Here is a 16,628-nt window from a genome sequence, read left to right on the forward strand (position 1 = left end):
TGTTTTATGGGATTAAAACCCGGTGAGAGATGTAACCTTGCCACACATTTGATTTTATTTTTATTGCAAAGAGATTTCAATCCTTTTCTAAACCCGTTTTTTTATATAAGCTAAAATGTCATAGCCAAATTATATTATAACATAAAAATCTAAACCATTGTGGAAATTCTGTTGAGCAAGTAAACAAATTAATATATGTGAAGAAAATGATAAAAACAAATTATCACAACAACAAAAAACCATGTATAAGAATTTTTACAACAATAATCGCTTTATAATTTGGCATGCGTATTGTTCTTTTGCTACTGACAGGTTGCAGGTGCAGATGACTGCTTTTGAGTAATTTCCATATCATATTCCAATTAGGGCTGCTAGTAGTATTTACGAAAACAGATGAAATTTTAATAGAAATCTCAGTTTTTTTTTCTAATTTCTATTCAAGCAAAGCCAACAAATAACATTGTCTGGTAGGTATTAGTGGCTAACGCACGAATGAAAGATTTGTAAGAAACACTCATCTTATAAAAATCGTTTATAATCGCATTTAGTGCACAATGCCAGTGGCCAACACAAGCTCACGTAGCATAAGGAAATCTTAAAGCAAATTCCGATTAAAATCAAGCTGTATTCCTTCATCGAAGAATACACACCAAAGTCGTTTCGTGCGGTGCACCAACAAAAGAATCGACCCAATGCCGTTGTCAAGTAGCGGTAGACATTGTTTGCAGCATAATGACGACGCTGTGCAGTAGTGCGATGGTGCCTGGCATGGTTTTGCTCGCTCGCGTCTGACAAACGGTTTGTCACGCTCGGTTAATTATCTCGGTACGGAATTGTGCGGTGGTGCACCGGACGAAGGCGCACTTGTTTGCTTGCTCGTCGTCACCCGGAGATCTGTTTGAGGCATAATGAAACAATGCAAACTGCCTGAAACGGAATCGTACGACGGTGAGTTGGTTGAGTTGAGTGCCAGCCAGAGCTTCAGTAGCTCGGAACATTTTGACACCACCATTTCAGTGGCTGTCAACAGCTAGGTTGAAAGGAAGCTGGACCTGCAAAAAGAACGGTGGAAAGGATAGCCCATTAATTATCTCGGGCGAAAGGAAATTGGGAGCCACCGGTGAACAATTAAGGGTGAAACAGAATATGATCCATTTCTCCATGGGGCTTTTCTTTCAAAGTACTATGCTTTTACAGCCAAAATCACGCGGTCGACTGGCATTATGCACGATTGCTTTAGATAGCGGATAAAGGGAAATTAGCGAGTTGTGGATAAGCATGAAATAATTCGCCAGAATATAACGCGGATACGAATATGCTCGGATATAAAATGGTGCGTTTTAGGAAATATGAGCTAAGTATGTATTTTTAATGCAATCCTATTGCTTTCAAATAATTCTTTTCTACATTCTGAAAAATACTTGATTCGAATAAATGTTCAGCATTTTAATAGAGAAAATGTAGAAGTATGAGTTTCGCTCAATATTATTTATTATGTTGATTACATAAACAACCTATCATTCAATTAAAAAACCAAAACCTCGATATTTCGAGTTGAACATGCAAAACTCATTGTCTAACTGATTCTCAACACAGGCCAACAGAAGTCCCTAAGTGAGTTTGAAGCGCACCGATATGCAAGTCGAGTAGTATTGGATTGGAGGCAGTTTTTTATAGCACAATGCCATTTTGCCTATAGCTTGCGACTATAAGAGAGCAACAAAGATGCGAAAAAAACAGGAGAAACCTTCAGGATCACTTGAGAGCCACTTGCTTTGGCACTATCTTTTCCGAAAGCAGATTGCTGCATTCTGGATTATCTACTTGAGGTAAGCAGCCGTCTATTGGACCCTCTACTAACGGTAGTTCTTTTAGAAAGCTAGCGTCAACCATCCTGAGACACATCAACCTGAGTAAAAGGGGAACTCGTGCCGATGGATGGCACAAGCACGGTGTATTGCTTCCGTTCCGGTCGTTCATCAAACGGGCTTTGGGGAATGGAGAAATCTAATCAACTTTTTATGCCACCCACCTACTGCTACTTGCTTACCGAATACCGTAGGTGACATTTTCGATGCCATCTGCCGATTCGTGACTTAGCTTCCAGGAATTTCTAGTTGCATCCGGCAGGATATTGTGCTCCGAATGGGGTCACCATTTTGTTGGAAAGAAAAACACACTGTAGAGGAGCATCGATTTTCGTGTGTGACACGAATACGAAATGAAGAATGGAGTTTTCACGGCAAGGAAAACAACATGTCTAAAATAAGGCATGATCCAATGTTATGCATAAAGTTGAATGTGTGCTTAAAAGTCTAATAGGGTTTTATTATTCCCAGTGTTTTATGCTTTAGACTGTCAGCCGGCGTCATTTTGCCACTGATGACATCAACTAATGTAATTGTTAAAAACAAAAATAGTATTGTACTTTCAATGTAGCTGACAAAAAGGCGCCGACTCAACACGACAGGCCCATATATCGAATCGAAGGAAAGACCCCCGTAAGGCTTGTAGTGCCGCACAAGAACACGAAGTTTCAGTACAAATTAGGTATTTGATTTTTTAATTTTTTAATTTTAATTTAAATTTTGTATGGATAAATAAGAAGCATTAGCAATCAATAATGAAACATTGCACACATTGGTCGAGTTGTGCAATTAAATAATGTGGAGTTAATAGTATCCTCTTTTGGAATAAATTGTGAATGTGAAAATTACTATAATTTTAGGCAAAACTCATTTACGATTAATGTTTTAATATAAAATATAATATTACTCAGTTTCAATTGTAAAACAACTTTTAACGTTTTTTTGCAAAAAATAAAAGAAAAAAAATCATATTGAACCTTCAACTTATTTACATTATTTATTGATGGCACTTTGCCGTTCTTCTTCTTATTATTATATTATTTAATTAATTATTTACTTCTCATATCAAACAAACAATCTCTTAGGTTAAGCAAAGGTCTATTCCTGTACGTTATTATAACTAACAGGGGTCAGAGCTCTCGACCAACCCAGGGATAGTTCATGGAAAGATTAAAAATAGATTTGGCGTAACGACCTTCTACGTCATATCAGTAATAACTGGTTTACTAGAACAAATTTTACTATGTGGCCGTATAGTCAGCTCTTGCTACAGAGAAACGGTCTGGATATGTTTTTTTTCAGACCTGTCGTGATAGAGATCGTCTGACACACCCGTCATTTTGAAAAGCTTTGCGAATGCGTTAGTTGAAAAAGTTTTACACAGAATTGATGCACAGAAATTGCCTTCCAAATTTACGAAGAACGTGGAAAGGTTTCACGTCTTCCTAGACATGTTCCAAAAGAGGCTTCTATTTTACCATTTGAAAAGTTTTCAGGAATATTAATCCATGTATCACAAAATCACTTAAAATCAGGTTGTTTGTAGGTATTTGTGAATAATGAAAGGAAATAAATTTCTGTAACATTGCATCACACCATCTATCTAACGCTATTTCAATCGTACTAGGTATGTAAATAAAGGAATAATGTTTAAATTTGCACATGAGGAGTGCACAGTGGAGTACAAAATACACGCAGTGATGGACTACACGATGTACGTTGGACTAGTAATTATCACAATGCTACATCTACCCACGTCAGACAAAATACATTTACTGCCTATGATTCATACGATGTATAAGCATAATATATTTTAGACCTTTTTTGTAATGCTGCTCTTATACAAGCGTCCCAAAGAGCGGATGGTACGTTGGGTTAAATATTCTGATTGACTTACATTCACCCGCGAAGCGTAACGAAAATGTTGTGGCACGCGACTGCAAAAGGCACAGATTGGATTTTGGGGTTCTCATCCGCACCTCACTACCACCATAATGATAGCAAAAGTTAAATTTAAACCGTGCGTCCTGAATACGCTCGAAATACCACTTGGCGGTTCATAAAATTTAGCGAATCTCCAAATCTTTCGCGGTCGAACCGCGCAAAAGTTTTGTCATGAAGCTTCATCGGAGACGGGACGGTTTTGACAACAAAAGTCTTTAGCCAAAGGCTTTGATGCTAAGTTTTATGCTAAGCAAAATGTAGAAGCAAGAGTTAAAGTTCAAACCAAACCGTGTCTAAGCGCTAGTTTATAACAATGTTAAGAAGAAAAAGGGCGAACAAGTAAAATAACTTTTAAGAACATGTAAAATGCGCAAATCATAGGATGTTATGGATCATATTTGGAAAAGTTGCTGCATAAGTTTACATCATTGTTCCTTAACTTGAATTGCTTTTCAAAACCGCGGATTAAATCATTGCTAAGGATTAGGTATTAGGATTAATAATTCACTTTACCTTCTGTGTTAAGTAAAGCAAAAGTTAAGTAAACAAATCTTATTCTCTGCATCGAATGCTCGGTTCTGTGGGTGCTGCTCGGCAGCAGGCTAGGAATGATCCATCACACAATTTATCATGTCTGCTTAGCAATGGGGCAACATTTTATTGTACATTCGTATCTGTCAAACCGGGAACATCATAAATCGGAGTATCAACACACTGGCTGCCGTTACTACATAAGGTACAATCAGGACTGCATGAACAGCATTAATGCTGAACATTGATAGTGTCGGAATGTGTGCTAAACCACAGGACCAAATAAAACACCATCCAAAACGAAGATGACTCATCTAGTTGTTTGTGTTCTGTGTGAGTAGCATTTTTTTTTATTCGTTTGATCATCCTATCGTTTCAAAGCAAGGTGCGAGATAAAGCAGAACTTTACATGACTGAAACTCCAGTGTTTGCTACCCATGGTGACGGACTATAAATACACTGTACTTGAAAGCTGTTCTCTTTTCGCGGGCTAACATTAGCAGCGGGAAGATGAAGAGAAAAAAGAGGTCTCAATATGATTCTTTGGAATTTGTAAAGCATCGTCATGTGCAAGTTGTAAGCGAGAGTAACCGTTGGTAATTTGTTGCTATTTTGTTGTGTTTTTATTTCACCTTTGTTCCCTAAGTTGGATTCCTTTTCAAAACCACAATCAGGCCAACATACAGGGTTATACATTTTGATGAATAATGCACTATAAATCGGTCTTAAAGTATCGGTTAACTGAAATGACATTGTTTAAAAATACGTGCACTGTACTCAATTTAAATTTACTGTTTTAATAACAAACACAACACACATCTACTGGTGAAAACAGTCCGTATTTTACCATGGACATGAAAAGAACGAATTAGTGATGATTGGTCTTGAATACTTCACACTAGAATATAGGCATACCTATATAACTGTAATAGAACAAAAGCTAATAAGATTAATATTTTTAGGTAGCTAATTTTTTCCCTTCAATGGATAGGACGTGTCTTGGTTTTGTTTGCTTCACTTAAACATGTGTTTTTTGTAAGCGTAATGGTTTTCATAACCAAATTTGAGGGCGCCTGAGATTTAATCCCATATGATGATTTCCTCCGTACGAAACAGATTGGGTTATCCGTATTGTGTACCTTATCTTCAAAATCTCTACACTTGTTTCACGTATGGAAGCTACAGGCTGTGGAAAAGATGCTGGCATCACAGCAGCAAAGTATGGGTTCATAACCTTATTCTGACATTCCTCTTTAGCTTGTGCCACACGAATTGAATGGAAAATGGAACAAAAAAAAACGATCGACTTCACCAGCTTGTCTGTGGGAGCTTGACTACGGGAGAGTTGATAAAAATGATCGAACATTTGATGGAGCATAAAAATCACCGCACAAAAGCTTCGGTCGTGTTGCAGCCTCGGTAAAAGGTGATGCTCCGGCATCGTTCAATGTACTGTGATGTTTCACGCGACATCGAGTACATCCTCCCTCACTCAAGTTGAGAACGAGAGTTTTTCTCGGCTACAAAAAAGGATACAAGCTGTGTGAATGACTTTGATGCCCTGATCGACTGAGGCATCTGCAATGAAGCGAGCGAAGCAATTATGAACATAAGAGAATGTAAGATAAAGATCTTAAAAATCAATTTTCTTTTCCATTTGATATACATTTGGCTGTCTCATTCAACATAATGATTTGCTGCACAATGATGATAGCAAAATGGCGATCGATAAGTAAATGGACTTAAAGAAACGTACGCGTTATGGTACATATATGTATGGTGAACAGTGAGACGAGATATTTTACAAATTATTATTATTACACGTTCTACGAAGTATACGGTTTAGAATAGCAAAATACAATAATTTGGTGCGAGATTTAGTGAGAAATTTTTTATTGTACCCAAAAATACACCTTTTAAAATAATGTTTATAGCTTAAATATTAAAAATATTTCTTGTTCAAAATCATATAAAGTTAACATAAAGTTTTTTGTTTGTTACGGATTGATGATGTAATACACGACTCATCAACACACTCAGTGTAAAGGTAAAAATCTCAGCTGAACCTTTTACGGAGCACTGACTAATCAGCGGCGGGTAATTCAAGGCGCAGATGGATAACTATTAAGCAAGCCAAATCTGGAACGACAATGGGTTTAGAGCGATGTTAAGAAAAGGATGATTGATTATTTTTTGATGAATATGAACCGCAACTCGGTCGTATGGTGTAATCGGTAACTCAATATCCAATTCCTCTTAAGTTCGTATTCCGTTTGGACTAACAGATTGAGTGATATGGTTGCTGTTATTTGTAAATCACAACATCAAGTCTAGTCTAAATCATCAACAGTCTAGTACGGAAAAATTAATTATTTCAAAAGTAACGTTTACAATCAAAAACTTGATCAAAGAGTTAAGATAAGTTCGTTCGATTATGATTGACATTCGTAGTCGACATTTAAATCAGGGAAAGTAAAAGGAAATTTTTAAAATATTTAAAATTTAAAATATTCATAATTTAAAATATAAACTAATATACATGCTTTTTTTAACGTAAAATTAATAACACTAAATCCTTAAAATACGTTTGCTTGTTCGGAAAGGTATAGAATATGCGTATTCTAGTCATATAAGTCATATAAGTATATGCGTAAGATAAGTCAGAACGACCAAAAGTCAAATTTATTTTACTCTCTTTTGATCAGGTAAAATATAATGGATAAACGGTATTACTGTTGTTCCGAAGAAAAAAATATATTTTAGATAACATTTAAAAAATTTAACATTTTAAATTCATACTGTGTTCAGGTTATAAAAACCTCTTAAAGTTGCTCGTTAAATGTTCGAAACAGCAAACAATATGACGTGCTTTACCTTGGCACATTCTTGTTTGGTAACTCAGATTAATCCACAGCGGTTTGCAAGTTTAAAGCTGTATTCTAGTTCCTTCGGGCATAAGGTTCGATTAAGTTTTTACAAGCAAACAAACAACAAATGAGTAAGAGTACCTGGAGTGGAGATGAAAGAAGGTTAGATTTGAAAACTAGCTCATTGCTTAGCCATTGCGATGTGTTTGACTTTCACGATGCGGTCTAAAGGAAAGATTGACCATGGTTTTTGCTTGTTTCTAATGAGTTTTGCTTGCTATCGAAAGCCGGGTGAAAGCAATGATTAAACTTTCTAAAAGTTGAAAGATTTTTACAGTAGAATCTTTTGATTGCTCCAGCGATGCGTGTTTCCTTGAGGAAATATTGAAATTAATCGACTGATGTTTTCCAATCGATTTGGGTTCACAAACTTTTTATTAAATTTCATTTCTGATAGGAGTATGTAATATCTGAATATATGAAAGACTCAAATTAGTTCAGATTAATAGTATTTAATTTTCTTTTTTTCTCTTAATTATGATTTTTGTTATTTTAATATGCGAGCTAAATTTATTTTTAAACCTTATGTAACAATCCTTGGGTGCAGCTCGGTGGTGTATGTAATAAACTGCGCCAGTTACACATGAAAGGACCAGGTTTCAAATCCCATGCGGGCTCAACCCCCTGAGCAAGGGCTGTTTATCTGGGTGCGTGGTGCAAATAAATCTAGTACGCCAGAAATGGCCGGCATGACCTCTAAGGTTGTTAAAATGACAAGAAGAAGAAGGTACATTTAATTATACACTTTACAAATATTTTTAAAATTTCTTAGCCTTAATCATCCGTTGTTTTATTTTTGAATTATCCTCACCATAACCCTTCAAAATACGTTTGTTTATTGGAAGAAGTTTAATTTCACGGGTCGCAAGTTTTGTCTTTATGGAACAACCATCCCATCTTATTAAGACATAAAGGTAATGGATGAAACTGCACTACACTTTCTCACTATAGGTAAACTGGTAAGCGTTTGGTACAGCGTAAATAATGATTTTTATTTTATTGCTACCTTGTTCATTGCCGCGAAAACTTTTACCGATTATTACTTCTCATGTTCTCGGTACCTTCAGGAAGCAGACCATGCCGTTTGATCAAGCACCGAAATTGCCAAAGTTTTTTCCGCAACTTTGCAGCTTGTTTCAAAGCTACCTGACCTATCAGTACCTTGATGCTACTGTTCGCCTGTTCGTGGGAGGTAATTGCCCGTGTTCGATTTTCACCGGAAGTTTTAGCTTTTTCGGCCACAGGTTTGTGTTTTATCAATTCCGCTTTCCTATAATTTTTAACGGTGCTCCTTTCAAAGGTAATTTACAACAATTAAGAATGGCATAATCATCAAAATGCTATAATTTTATGTCCTTTGCCATTTTGGCACTACGTTAAACCACCTAAAATTATTGCAAACGGTATGGAAGAGGCAAAACTGTAAATGTAGCCATGAAACGATTAGAAACAACCTGCTATTTTATTTACACTCATTAAGATGAAAGGAAACAACAACATAGAACATTTGATTCTATGGTCGATCCCGCGATTCCCATTCTAGAAAACAGATTAATTACACTTGTGCCGATCAGGAATGGAACGTTGAATGGAATTAAATTCAAACGCTATTTTAAATAAAATGTTTATCAAGAAGGTGTTTATTGTTGTTTATATCCCTCCACATATCTAGAGCTATAAATTATGGATATTCTTTGTAGAAATTACTATGCTTATACCAAACCTTAGTGTAAGTATAATTCATATCTTAATGCGAAATGAACTATTTAATGAAGGATCAACCGAGATGAACTTTGAAGGTGATCCGCGTAGCTTTTTTGCCGTCCCTCTTTTACTTGCCTGAAAGCAATATAATTCTCAGAAAATAATAAACAACATTGAATCCTTGATGTCTGACTGTCAATAACGGGGACGTCCTGGAAAAAAAAACTACCCTAAGGTCATTTGAGGCAATTATGCTTTGATAAAGCAGCACGCAATAGATGCTTGTTAGGATTGATGATCATCCGCTTGCTTCTGGTCGCAGTGCATCAAATTAATTTCTTCATTTCAGTGGCTCATAATTTAACGACGCCACATGCATCCACAGAAGGGAATTGTGGCAAAGCCGTAGCTAGGGTAGCTATGCTTTAATTAAACTCTGCTTGACCCTTGTGAGTTGTCGCTTTATTAAGTTGACTCTCGTCGGTTTTTCCTTCTACCTCGTTCTTGCTGTTTAATAGAGCAACGTAAATGTCGGTACGATAAGTTTGACGTGTCAAGTGACGACCACAGTTTAAGATGCATTCCCATGTTAAATTTATATACTATGTACACTGGACGTAATATAAAATCTCATTCGAACAACAAGAATTTTTTTTAATATATCAAATATGATAATTCGATTGGTACTTTAGATTTTAAAGTAAAGTAGATAGGAATGGTTTTTTCCGCTTACGCTAATGTTATTCAGTAGAAAATGTTTAGAAGTAATTAGTATTCGTGTGTGGGATGAAGATTTTCGTTATTTTAAGATTGAAAACTCGAGCCAATAATTTTATCACAATCAGCTCAAATTGCTCAACAATGTTCTCCGAAATAAGCAACTTACATCTATTCACCGCAATGGCGAGGGAAACCATAAACTAATGATTAAGCGCTTCCTTTCGGAGCATTGCATTTGATGTACGGAAATTGGCCATCACTCACAGCGGGTGGTTGATGAAGATCGATCAATATTTAAACCACTTTGAAGGATGGTTCAGCTTATCGATTTCTCGATTTCTCACTTCCTGTCCGTATGATGCTTTAACGTCATCCACACGTCACATACCGTAGATGGTGTTGCAGTGGAAAGGAATTGTTCAGTACATCCCTTTTTCTCGTTCATAGAGCTTGGAAGAAAAACGCTACCCATAGGATTCACACAATAGAATGGTTTATGCATTCGTATCGTAATTCCGATTTTGGTAGCTTGTCGTACTTTTCCAAAGGTATAGAGCATTCCAGTTACCCTTTCAACAAAACAGTCACACTAAACTCTTTGAAATCACTTCCGTTGCTAACGTTCACAAAACAAACCACTCGTCAATTCATTGTTGGCAAATACGTTGGATCAACAACCGCAAATTAGGTTTGTTTGTATACGCACTCGGTTTTCTTACTCTGCCGATCCTCAAGAAAGGCAAAAATCATGGAAGCTGGTAGCGAAGTAGTTAATCCTTGATGTCAAGTGGGAATAATAGCTGTAAATTCTCGTACGAATATCTTCATCCGGTAGTAGCGTCTCGTTACGTTAGTGCTTCGTAAGCAAGCGTCGATTGGAGTTCATAGCGTAGCTAACCGGTGCACGTTACGGAATGGAATGACAATTTTCATCCGAGAACCTGACACCGGGACAGTCATCTTTACCGAGATGAGAAAATGGAGACCTTTGAGAAGTGGGACTAATTTATTGTCAACTTAGGTACGGCAAGGTTTAAGCTCTTTCGTAGCTATAGCCTTTCCCTGGGCTCGAATAAACGTTTACCATCAACGTTAGGATATTCATTCACTAGAAGTGCTAACTTATCACCCTGATTACAGGCTCCCAATTAAGTCAGTTTGATTAAAACTAAACAAGCTGTAGCACAGCCGGGCAAATCGAAAACTGTTCTAGAAGGTGCTGCTCAACAAATTATTGTTGATTCCTGGAAGAGTGTGACACAATTAACACCCCGACATAAAGAATCTTGTCTAAGGATATTAGCAGGATCTGCTGCAGGTAAAAAGGGGGAGGAAAAGAATTTTACAATTTGTTATGCTTTTACTCATTAATATTCGGTTCTTAAGCGTAAGCGGCCCGATGATGTAAGTTTTAGTAGCGTTAGTCTTTCGCACGACAGGATCGCTAAAATATCCAGTCCGAATTGATTCCTCTTAACAAGGAATGACTCGATTTTAGTCTAGTAAGCTGTAACGGCATGTCCTAGATCATGATGCTAAAAGATATTTTGCAAACATGATTTGATCGTATATAATTTTGTCAATCTTTGCTTATATACTGTAAACTCATTTTATAAAATTTGGCTCAACAATTAATATAACCTTTGTAAGAAATTATTATTATTATTTTATAACAAATACATTGATTGTTTTACTTAAAGTATTAAGATACCTTTTCATACTATGCTAATTAATCGTCAACGTAGAATTCTTCAATATTGACAATGTAGCTCGTATTTTGAACTGTGTACCGATGACAAATCTTTATGGGACAAAGGATCTTTAAACTATTACGTAACGCTGGGAAAGGTGTGGGAAGTTTGGTTACTACTAGCGTTACGATTTGTTACATAGGGTGGGGTATGCAATTTGTTCAACTTTGTTTTACAACCATGTGCTTCTACAATTCTAGATAGTACATGCATGAAAAAATAATAGCTATCCTGTTGCGCACAGTTAACCAGCTAATTGGTAAGAGCAATTGCGAAAACAGCCAGACGACTGCTCTCCTATGGTTTATTCGAACTATCAACACTATATCGGATGGAGGACATCATAATTCACTTTGTGTCCGCCCAATATAAATTATCTAATGTTTAAAATATTTTATTTCGTTCGAAGTAAGGTTGCAGCGTTAAACAGAAGCCTAGCTCTGGCCGCTCGATAGCATAAGTTCCGGTGAAGTGCAGCAGAAAATAAAGCAAAAAAAAGTAAGGAACTGGCCGCGGCGCTTCACCATCATTTGTTTCTTCATCAGCTTTTGCTGAGATTATTGTTTGTTGTTTAGGAAGTTTATGTTTAGGAAGACACGATAATTAAGGATAAACAAGACCTATAACAAGATACGAAGATAAATTCTTGTCAGAGCACTGTTTAATTTAAAGAGAAATTGTCAAAACTATCAAGAACCTTAAGTGAAAATGAACTGAAAAAAGTTCTGAAACAGATGAGAACAGTAGCGTAAAATTATCTGATAGGATAATACCATATGCAAAATAATATTATGGATATGCAAAATCAGTTTGGCGAGACTATTAGCATGTACACGAAAGCATCCTTACCGGCTATTGTTTTTGTTACGACTGAAGGAGTTATTTGAATTAATTATAAATAAAAAAAACTCTTTAGGATGAAAGATGAAGGGAAGACCAAAGTAGTACGTAATTATTTTACCTGGAAAACATTAAAACAGCACCAATATCAATTTCAATTTCAACAGTACAACAACTCAATTTTTGCACTGCGTAATAGTTGAATGATCCTTCATATCTGTTGCCTAGAATTGCATGGAAAATGTAAACATACGCTTCTTCATCATTTTCCCAACTAAGTAAACGCCAGAATTGCACAATAGCGCCATGATGCACTTCAACTTTGTTGAACCCTGGTGCACAAACACTGCCTCGAACGGTCGTAGAATAATTCGTGCTAGAAAAAAAGCAACAAAAGAACACATAAACACACAACAAGCAATAAAAATGCTTTTCTATTCCCATCGCACAAATCAGCCGATACATTATGTATTACGCTTATAAATGTTTTATTACCAGCGCACCATCGTGTGCGGATTTTTCCGTACGAAGCGTTTGCAAGGATCCAAACATCGAACGATTTGTTCCCTTAGCTCCTAATCCTTGTGCAACTGCATCTATGCATTTATGTATACTCCGTCGGTGCACGGCCTGGGCAAGACTCACTTTACTAACGAGCAACAAAGCAAAGAAAAATAAACCGATTCCATAACAAGCGCTCTTCCGGTTGCTGCCATTCAATGCTCAACTTCTTTACCAATCCTGCTTACTTGCTGTACTTCATTTACAAAACAAATAACAGATATCCAAGGGGTTTCACACATCTTTCTAAGCCTGTACATTTAAAGCACGCGTTTCTTCCTCTCTCTCTCTAAAGGGTGTCGAAATGGCAAACTTACGATCTCACCCGATGCTTCATGTTTCCGATCACATTTGGCAATCAATCATCATTTCCTTCACGCGGGACCGGATCGATCCATAAAACCGTCCTCATAATCAATACCAATAAATCCGTTTGCGATATTTATTATTTATCCTGAAGCTGAGTAGCCCTCTGTAACGGCATACCTAGGTTCTAATCAATGTTTATGATGCTTGTTCATTCCATGATGTCTTCTGAGAAGACTAGTAGAAACTACGATGAAATTAGGTTAAACAAAGAAAAACTGTACCCGTGTTTTGTGACTGAAAGACAATAAAAAAAGTTGCTCTGCTGTATGATAGATGGTGCCATCGATAAGGTTCTCATTACAGGAAATTATTTTCATTGTTAAACCAATTTCTTGTACAGTTTTAACCTACTTCTAACATGTTTACCATTATTCAGGTTAACCTAATGCAAAGGTCTTATCTATGCTGAATAATAAGGTTATGTATTTTTGTATAGTTAAAATTCTTTGTGCATGTAGAACGTGCAAAAAACGCCGTATTTTAACTATTTGTGACTTAATCTCTCTCTCCCTTTCTTCTTGGTTTAACGACCTGTGAGACCATGCCTGACACTTCTGCCTTACTAGACTTTTTTCTAGTAATACGGGGCGGAACGAATGGGATTTGATACTCGGTCCTGTCGTGTGGAACCAGCGAGGTTTATCACATGCACCACCAGGCGACCCCAAATGTAAATGTAGAATACAATTCACATTGGCTTACAGAAATGTCTTTTTCCGAAACGGGAAGAGTTCAAAATATCCTTGGTTAATGATAATTTGGTTAAGTTCAAAAATAACTATATTGTATCTGCTTCTTACTAATTAAATCTAAAGCCAAAATATTCAAAATTTTAATTATGTTCGCAATTCAATTGCTTCGAAAAAGAGTATTTATTTCCAAAGTATAACATTTTTTGATACATTATCCACATAGAAATAAGTGTTCAAATATTTTGCCTTTGTTTTCTGCAGGCATTGCGTTCATCTCATCTAATTGAAAGCAAATTGCTCTCTGAAGTTGTAATGAAATTCTCTTCCTTCGTAGACAAGTTATTGCAGAAGAAATATTGATTACGCGTTGCAATTACGTTTATTGATCAATAAAAAAGCAAAGTGGTACATTGCAAACACCGAGCGGGAATAATAAAATTTACAGGAAAGTTGAAGTTAATATCCTTACATCCATTGTATTGTGTTCGATATTTTGAATAGACGCATTGCGTCCCAAAGATAATTTTTGTTGTTGTTGAATTAGTTCGATAATCCCTTATTTGATTTTGTTTCTGGAAAGTTAGATCGTTTTAATCTGGTTGGAATTGTCATACATCACCAAAACTGTTTATCATTTAAATAATTTATTGTTTCCCAACAACAAGCGAAATTAAGAAAATATTCACTACAATAGCAAAATGGCAAAACGTTACATAAAAAAATTACTTGAATTTCGAGTCGTGTTACTAGTAGTTGTATATCATTTATAAACCTTTCAGCTGGAAAGCAAAACACCTACATCAGCACTGTTACATCGGAATGAAAACTTATCGCACTGCGAGCCACCGGAAGCGCGTGAGCAACCGAAACGGGTATAGCTAGACCCAAAATACGTACAGAAAGCTGGTACATTTTGCCTGGAGCAGATCGAAGCCAAAGGAGTGAAATGGCAAAATCTCTCCTCTGGATGCTGCGCGATAATCCGATACGTTCGACACGGTGGTCAAATGTGTTGAAATAATACACCTGCACACTCCCTTCCAGTTTCCCGGGTAGAGTCTGTCGCTATATCCACGGGCGGTGTTTTGTACCGAGGAGTGGCATATCAAAGCAATCCGCTCCAACACCTTACCACCTTATGATGGATGAAAACGTTCCACATCGCAACGAAAGTATCAAACAACGAAAGCCGGTGCGTAGCATCGAGCAGATATCGCCTGTATGCGATGCCTATCCGGTACCACCAGAGCGTAATATGCATTCAACCAGTCAGCCGCATCCGTCTCTTCCGCAGCCACCTTCATCATTACCATCCCAGCCACCTGCCGCAGTTTCGTCGCCGAATGCAACATCATCGCTTTCCATGCTTCTCTCACCGACACAAACGACGATGCTGGATGAGGAATCACAGATGACGGTGAAAAATGAAACTCCAGTAGCAAACGTTTCGAATCCGCTCACCGCTAATGCCGCCACAACTTTTAGCTTAATTTTACCACAAAATCTAAGCCGAAGCTTCGACCAAACGGCTGCACAGTCACCGCCGAAGTATCAGATTTATCATCAGTTTAGTCGTATATCCAGTACTACGCAACAGTTCATACAACGTCAGCAACAGCAGCAGCAGCAGCACCAACAGGAGCAACAGCCACATCAGCTGCAACGACAGCAGTCTCCACAAACACAACCAGCCTCACCAGTTACCAACTATCAATCACCTTTATTTCGCAAAGCTAGTTACGGATCGTCTCACTACGCACACTATACAAACGTCGAACCACCACCAACGGTAAATGCTGGAACTGTAAAACCTACTAGTACCCATCATCAGCATCAGCCAAGCCTCCAATGCTCCAAACCAGTGGACCAACGAAGCAATAATCCTTTTATACTTAACTTTAACAACATTTCCGGATGTTGCCTAAAGAATTCACCAACGTCCTCCAGTTCCCCGTCTGCCGCCTCTCCAACTGACCGATCGACGGCTTCCGTATCCAATTCGCTCGGTAACAATACACAACCCGTGAGCGAAGGTAGTCCATCTGCAGCTATCACATCATTTGTGAGTTCGGGCACAAAACGGACTCGATCGTTGATGCTCAAATCAACCTCACCGTTACAACAAACGACACGAAGCTCACCGTCACAAGCACTTGCTTCGCCACAGGGACCACCAGTACCACCGCGACTCTCACACATACAGTCTGGTGGTTCCGTTGCTACAGCAAACATGGGCAATTCGTCCAGCAATCATCCGTCCATCAATCCAACATCATTAATAACACACTGTAACGCGTCGACTTCGCCCGGAGCAGTAACATCTGCAATCGTTACTGGAACATGCTACGTAACGCCACCAACTCCGGCCCCATTAAGTGCTAGCGATAAAAACCAGGAGCTACCTTCTATGGCGTTCGGTAACGTAACGCCCGCTATAATGTCTATTACAGAGAGCACTACGTTAGTTGCAACTACAAGTTGCAATAAAACACCAACAGACGGAAACCGGGATGGGTCGCGGAACAGTGAACGAATAGCGGAGATCGTGCCCAATAATGTACGCAAAAAGCGAGACGATTTTCTCAAGACGACTATGAAAATATGTTTGGTGGTATCGCCTCCATCAAAGTTACAGGTAAGAATTGTGGATTGATAGTCTGTGAAATATTTTAACACCTCAAGGATTTTGAGAAATTATGTCTGAAGATATTATTCTCATAC

The 16,628-nt window shown here is 37.6% G+C and overlaps 1 protein-coding gene across 9 annotated transcripts in view; it reads left to right on the top strand.

The window, feature by feature from the left end:
- Nucleotides 1-16,628, top strand: part of LOC125769602 (pleckstrin homology domain-containing family G member 5) — a 74,722-nt gene that overhangs the window by 33,078 nt on the left and 25,016 nt on the right. For 4 of the 9 annotated variants that reach the window (XM_049438360.1, XM_049438362.1, XM_049438361.1 and 1 more), the window contains exon 3: nt 14,687-16,542. The exons of the other annotated variants lie outside the window; for them this stretch is intronic. In XM_049438360.1, coding sequence (XP_049294317.1) covers nt 15,046-16,542 — 1,497 coding nt within the window. In that variant the 5' untranslated portion in view covers nt 14,687-15,045. The remainder of the gene's footprint in view (nt 1-14,686; nt 16,543-16,628) is intronic. 9 annotated transcript variants of the gene reach the window in all.

The sequence above is a fragment of the Anopheles funestus genome, chromosome 3RL (assembly GCF_943734845.2).
Source record: "Anopheles funestus chromosome 3RL, idAnoFuneDA-416_04, whole genome shotgun sequence".
Classification (NCBI taxonomy): Eukaryota; Metazoa; Arthropoda; class Insecta; order Diptera; family Culicidae; genus Anopheles; species Anopheles funestus.